The 7,324-nt window shown below is 48.5% G+C and overlaps 1 protein-coding gene across 1 annotated transcript; it reads right to left on the bottom strand.

Moving 5' to 3' along the window:
• Positions 1–806: 806 nt before the first annotated feature.
• GPR50 (G protein-coupled receptor 50) lies at positions 807–5,202 on the bottom strand. Its single transcript, XM_036271769.1, is given in 5 exon segments — positions 807–982; positions 985–1,554; positions 1,557–2,021; positions 2,024–2,284; positions 5,016–5,202. Coding segments are annotated over 5 exon segments (1,659 nt in total).
• Positions 5,203–7,324: the final 2,122 nt, after the last annotated feature.

Below are 7,324 nucleotides of genomic sequence, written 5' to 3'. Positions count from 1 at the left end.
GATATAAAAAAAGGTAAGTGACTACAATCAAGGTAAAATCATCGCATCCTTTTTATTCATGTTTGACTATAAAAATCAGCCCTGATGTTTGCATTTTTACAAAATAAAAACAATTCAGTATGACCATATCTGTCATTTTGCCATTTGATCTCATAGGCATAAAAATGTATTTTAATAAGAGCTTATCAAATTATTTTTTAAAATATGGGTCGCATTTTATTTCTGGAATTTAGAAACAAAACTGTTTTAACTACTTGTACTTTATCACAACTGCCTTTATGACTGCCATTAAATGTACAATATAGAGTTACACACTTAGGAACATAAAGCTCTGTGGTCACATAACTTTACAGAAGTCTTCATAGGGCACACCTTCACCATTTCACATGTACTCCTCCCCCCTCCCTCCCTGGGGGAATGGGAGAAGAAAGCAGCAACAGGGAAGTAGAAATGAGGGAAAGGGAGAAAGGGAGACAGAGGAGTGGAAAAAATCAGTCTAAAATTTCAAGGATCACTGTGGGCTCAAGGTCAGCAGTAGGAGGAAAGATATGTTCAGAAGTTAAACTTCAGGGCAATTTGGTCTCTAAAATAGCAAACACACACACACACACACACACACACACTTTTTAGAGTACGTGATGTAAGGGAGTATGCCTAAATAATGGAATTAACTTACACCATAGCTGTGAATCAGTGTCTGCATGTCTTTCTGTGTTTAAATGCAGTGAGGTATCTAACTTTGAATTACATATGCTAGACAAACTTGAAAGTGGACCACTGTTTGGCCACTCCCCTAAGAGCATTTTTCACATGGCCATTTCATCAGTATCAACTTCAGCATCAATAACCACAACCTCATGGTAAATATTGCTGTCATTGGTGACCACAGTGGAGTTAAGAGGGTCAGTGGCAGCAGCAGGCTTCAGCAGATTAGCAGCAGGCTCCGGGGGCCCAGTGGCAGGTCTGTAGGAAGGCTCAGGGAGTCAGTGGCATCACACTCAAGGTTTCTGGTAGCAGTGGTCTCAGGGTGGTAGGATGCAGTGAGCTCAGAATGGCCAGCAGTAGAGGGCTCAGGGTAACCAGTGATGGCAGGCTCAGGATAGTCTGCAGTGGTGGGCTCAGGGTGGCTGTTATCAGGCTTGATGTGGCCAGTGGTTGGTTTAGGGCTGCTGGTGACAGGGCTGAAGGCACTCTTGGAGGGACTGCCAGCAGGAATGTGGTGGCCAGTGACAGTCTTGGGGTGGCTGGAGGCAGGCTTGAAAGGGACACAGTATGGACAGAGGCAGACTTAGACAGTGGCAGGCTCGGGGTGACCAGAAGCATGCTCAGGTTGGCCAGCTGTGGCATTATCAGGTAATGTAATATTCCAGATGTTTATTGGCATTTCCTCCAGAGCAGGACAGGCATGGGCACAGTCTTGTTCGTGGGCTTGTTCTGGAGCTTGGTCACCGGCACAGGCATGAGTATGGGCCCAGGCCTCCCACATCTCACACACATCAGTGATAATGCCAGAGAGGAATAGAATAGAGTGCTGAATAACATGAAAGATGGTCAGTATTCTCTTCGGAAATTATCATTGAGGAGCCCATAGATCACAGCGTTGAGGGAGCTATTGAAGTACACTATGAAGTGGGCTGCAAGATAAAGCCAGTTAGGGATCTTACCTACCATCTCTTGTGGATTGACAGACACCAAGACAGTACGCAGGTTGATAGGGCAGCAGCACACTGCAAAGAGAAGGAAGATCATGAACATGGCTAGAAAATTGTGAATCTCAGCACAAAGTTGGTAGTCAGGATTTTGCCAAGCAGAGTTGTGGGCCACCAGCACTTTTATCCAGATCCTCACATAGCAAAATCCCACTATGAGCAGAGGGAGGACAAAATGGATACAGACGATGGTCACAGCAAAGACAGGGTTGTTCAGATAGTTGAAGATGCAGGTGTAGGTCCGAGGATCATGCTTGATGGTGCCAATATACATGTTGGGCAGGACAGCCAGGATGGTCATGATCCAGGTAAAACCAGATAAATGCAGGTATTGGGCATGCTGAAGATCCCCTTATACTGGAGGCTGTGACAGATGTAGCAGTAATGATTGATGGTAATTGCCACAATATTGAAGATAGAACCAACCATACTCAGCCCTGTGATAAACCTGACCATCTGGCACTGGAACTGGCTCAGATCCCAGCTTCCAATGGCCAAAGCATGCAGCATCAGAAGGTAGGGTCAGATGGCCACCAGCATATCAGCCATGGAGAGGCTAACCACAAAGATGTTGCCTGATAAACATTGGGGGGAGAAGAGGGGAAAGACAGAGAAAAATAAATGGTTAAGTATGAAAAACTACAAATGTAAGCTGGAGAAAAAGGCCAACTGGAGTCTTGACAATTTAGAATTATTTAAAAGAAATAAAGTTGTGTTTTTATTTTTATTTACAAACATATGCCAGGTAATTCTGATGTACAGCCAGGTTTGGGAGACTTGTCCTTTGTCCACATTATTTCTTCAGAAAACAGTAAGTACAAAGGCCCCTTGAAGAGTCCTTCACACTCACACAGGGTCATGCTGCCACCATTTCAGACAAAAACAAAATGCAAACCTTTTTTCCTGGGTGGGGTGGGGGAGAGGAGAGAGGGCTGTAGAGGTGAGCTAAATGAAGCAGTTGTAGGGAGCAGGATGGAGGTAGGGCGAAGGAGGTATATTGGAGGAATGTCGGGAAGCCTCCATACCCTGCATCCCCCCAAATTAAACCTCTGGCATTGCATTTATAACGCAAACAAGTCTATAGAGAGCTATTGTTTTCTTAAACAGTCTTTCCAAGTGGAATTAGACAAGAATATAAGACCCAGCCTAGTAAAATGCACCATTTCCGAGGAAACCCAAGAATAAAAACTGAGGGAAAGAGAGGAACCCTGTAAAATTTAGTCTGCGACCAAACAAATAGTGAACAGCGATTTTTTATTTTTTTTTAATCTGGAAAATCCTGCAAGGATTAGCAGAAATGCATGCTTGATGCAGGTCCAGGTTCTGAGCTGTACCCGCGCATTCACAGTCCTGCACCTGGGTCGGGCCCCTGGCACAGAGTATTCTGGAACTACTAAACAGGAAAGTGAAGGGGGCGGGGGTCTGCTCCCACTCCAGTTTTGTAGGGCAGCGGTAGGAACGTTTTCATAAAACTTAAAAAAAAAAAAGTAGAAGTCAAATGCATGCGCAGAGCCCTCTTTCTTTGGAAGCGCCTCATTGCTAATTAGCACTGGTTTGGCAAAAGATTGCACTTCATCTGGGACTGGAAGAAAATGAGCCCTTTTTAAAAGAGCAAAGGAGCCCTGGCCAGTTTGACTCAGCGGTTGGAGTGTTGGCCTGCGGACCAGAGAGTCCAGGGTTCGGTTCCCGCTAGGGGCACGTACCAATAAAAATAAAAATAAAAATAAATAAATAAATAAAAATAAGAGAGCAAAGGAATGACTCTTCTGCCTCTTCACCCTGCTAGGGCGCGCAACCTCAGTGCTTTCTATTCAAGAGGATCTTTCTAGGGTTTCCCTCAAAGAATTCGGTGAAGAAAAGCAGAAAACAGAGAGGGCAACGCCTTAAAAACAGCCACAGCAGCCATAAAAACCTTTACTTGAATTATAGAATGAAAGGAAGGAGAAAAGTAAAGCAAAGAAGAAAATTAAAGAAAAGAAAATGGGCTTCTCAGGTGGCTCTGAAGCTGCATGGTTCTGCCCCTTGAGACCAAACTAGTGATGTGAAAGTGAGGTCCTAGTGTGCGGCTAATGTCCCCAGAGGACCAAGGATAAACAAAACACATCAGCCAAAGTTTAGAAGAAAACGTTTAAGAACGCGTGACCTTTACTGCATTTTGAAACTTGTGTGATGTTTGTGATTCCTGGTCCAATCAAAATAATCCCCCCGAGACTGGCCGCCTCCTCCCCCGCGCTAGGACCTCTGGTGTCCAGTGGGTACCCGAACCTCTCAGTCCCCGACCCCTCTCCCTCTTGGTCCCTCGGGCTCCACAGAGAACTTGGCCTGAGACCGCGAACGCTGTCCCTTCCTTTCCGTGGCCTGAGCGTGGAATTTGGGCCCCATTTGCCCTACCTCCTTCCCTCCTGAGCCCTCTCCCACCCAAAATACAAAGTGGGTTCGCCATTTCTCAAGTCCGCTGCTCCCACTCCCTGCCCAGGTCGCATCGCTCAACATCCTCCCACGCCTCTCCGCAGGCCAACTCACTGCTGGCTCCTTCCCTGAGCACTGGCTGGCAGCTAGGGGAGTCTCGCTCATCCGCTCCACCCCGTCCCAGATTCCCCTCCCTTTGCAGACATTCTCAGCACCGTTCTCTCCCCCTCTGAGCACTCCTCCAGCCCTCCCGCAATCCTGTCTTCTATTCAGCACCCCACCCCGAAGACGCCAAGCTCCAGTACCTCACCTCTGCCCCTCACTGCCACCTCTTGCTTATGGGCTTCTGGATCTCAGCTGCCGCTGCCTTCACTGCCACAGCCTGCTGCGCCCAGCCTGCCTCTCGCCTCTCTCCACTGTGTGCTACCTCGGGTAAGCGCCACTGTAGCCGCCTATAACTTAATTTTACTGGAGCGGGTCGCAGCCCCACTGCTCCCTCTGGGTCCATTCCTCCCGCGCTGCCTCGGCCGGCAACCTCTGTAGCGTCAGGCTCCACCGTGCTGTACCTAGGTAGCTGCCGCACTCTCGGTTCAAGTACCACCTTCCTCTGTACCAGGTTCCAGACTGGGCAGGGCTAGGCGATCTGCCACACACCAAAAGAACCCGGGCTTTGCACTTGGCCGCCCAAAGCTAAATCTCTGCGCTCTCTCAGCCTGGAGAAGCTCTAAGTTTATGGGATCCATGCATAACATCATTGCCCGGGCTCCCAGGGAATTGGGGAGCAGGGACATTCAGTGTGAGGGCCAGTCCACGGATTCCCTATTCCGGGCATTCAAACTAACATCCTAGGAGTTACCAGTGGCTGCCTGCTGGGTAGGAAGAAGTAAGAGTAGTTACCAGAATTTCGGAGCTTCTTGTTCTTCATCACAGCCCAAATGACCATAGAGTTGCCTGTGAGGTCTATGACGATGGTAATAACCATTGCACAGAACATAAAGGTGATTAGAGCTGGTGGGTAGTCTGACTATAGCAGCTTACAACCAATACAGCCGTATGGAGTGGGGACTGCCAGGGTAGGCACCATATTGCTGCCTGAGACCTTTACGGTCTCCTAGCCACTCCAGACAACTTTGGGAAAGCTGTTTCCTGCTCTGAGAATCAGAGAACAAATGACAGCATCCTGCCCACTCTCGGATTAGCTTTTAAAGCCTCAAGAGGCAGATAACCACCCCCCCCCCACTTCAATCAGACCTGTTTGACCACCCCTGTTTTTAGTCACCAACTCTTCTTGGACAAATCCACATCGAGGTGCCTTCTTGCTTCCGACTGCCTTGTTTGTGCTTCCGCTCTAGTCGCTAGCCCCGCCCCAACCTTCCCCTAGGTACACGTCATCCTGACAAGTTCAGGGCCCACCTCCCTCCCACACACACACTCTATCCATTGCAAATCCATTTCTATCAAATTCTTCTTCCTCCGCTTCTATCACAAATACTGCAAATTGATGTAAATGGCATAGAGAAGCCTTCTTGGGTCCAGTGTCAATCCAAGCCAGTCTAAGCCCCCAGCAGAGTGTGAGAGGGGGTCAGTGGTCTTTTGAACCCTACATATGTGTCCCTATTGTCTCCTTAAGAGGTTCATCTTACTTGTAGCACTCTGACCTGTTCAGAACCTTCTGTACTCCCAGGAAGAGCAGGGGACAGCTGCTGGATGCTTCCATCCCAAATCTAGGTCCCATTTGTAAGGAACTTAGCCCTTCTCCTGCGCCTGTCAGGAGCAGATTGGCTCCCTTTATAGCAATGGCTGGTGGCCACTCAGGCCTGTCCCAGACTTGTGCTCTCCACGAGGAGATATCCCCTGGGAGCAGGGATAGAACTTGTACTCTGCAAGGAGGGGAGGTGGCCACTCCAGCACAACTTTGGGGCCGGTGAGAGCGGGAGTTCATCCTCTTCACAGCTGACAGTGACCTTGGCTGCTTTGGAAAAAAGAAAAACGCCAAGCAAGCCTTTATCTTGGGCCGCTGCCCCTCAAAAGAAGCCCGGAGTGAGTAGCTCTGGCTCAGGTCCACTCCCCGGGTGCTCCGCAGGTGGCACTCGGCATTCGGGAAAGCTCTTAAAGCGCTACCTCAGTGGTGAGACAGGAGCGGAGGTGCCGGGAGGTGCAGCTAAGAAGCCACCAGGAGATCAGCACCCCGGACCCAGGCACAAATTACTTTGGTCATTCTCCCTTGTCATCTTCTGCCAGGAGTCTCATTTCATCCTCTTCTGGGTCAGGCTGTCCCCTAGACCTTCGGATCTCTCTCCCTAGGCGTCACGGTTCCCAGGGTGTGCCTGGGGAAATCCAAATGGTTCCGGTTAAACAGGCTAGACTCTCATACTTGCTCACTCAACAACCTTGGTCACTGGAGTGGATTTCTGCCCGCTAGTAGAAGTTATGGCTTTTGTCGAGAAACTTCGCAGAAAATTTCAGCAAACACCTTGAAAGTATTCCTAGACTACTCTTCTTGTCGCAGTAGGAAAGAGGGGGGTTGCTAGTCTCCGAGCGCCACCATCTGGACATAGCTGCCCTGCTGCCCCACCCAGAGAGGGGCGGAAACAGGAAGTAGGAGTTGGGGGTGGGGACTTCAATTTTCAGGGACCCTTAACAGAAAACAAAACAAACAAACAAACAAACAAAAACAGATCCGGCAGAAAACTAAATTGTACGCACTTTCTCTAGCTTAAAAACCCAAATAGGAATGTGTCCCTTGTTTGAAGATTAATCCCATCCCCCACTCCAACCCCACAGACACACCTATCTTGAGCTTCCCCCCTGAGAAGGGAATCTACAGGAATAAGAATCTCCTGCCTGGAGCTTTTTCATATTCATTATCTCACTGCTCCATGTTGTCTGGGAACCAAGGATTGTGCGCTCTCAAGGCTGGACTTAGCCAGGATTTATCTTTAAACACAGCTCAAGAACCAACTCTGATATCCTCTCCCGGCAACCATGAGCCCCCAAAAGGTGCAACACCAAAAGCCCAGCTATGCCTTGGTGTAGTATAGTAGTTAGTCCACATCTGGCTGCTGGCGCCAGTTCCCCGAGGGTTTAAATCCTTTTACTTGTGACAAGGAGAGATTTTTTTTTAATTCAAGTAAACAAAAATTTGAAGGCGAAAAGGAACTGCCTTCTAGTGATGTAAGACACTGTAGTTTCCTCTGTCCCACCCC

Source organism: Molossus molossus, unplaced genomic scaffold (assembly GCF_014108415.1).
Source record: "Molossus molossus isolate mMolMol1 unplaced genomic scaffold, mMolMol1.p scaffold_m16_p_2, whole genome shotgun sequence".
Classification (NCBI taxonomy): Eukaryota; Metazoa; Chordata; class Mammalia; order Chiroptera; family Molossidae; genus Molossus; species Molossus molossus.
The sequence above is the reverse complement of the archived record's forward strand: the minus strand, read 5'-3'. Positions and strand labels throughout refer to the sequence as shown.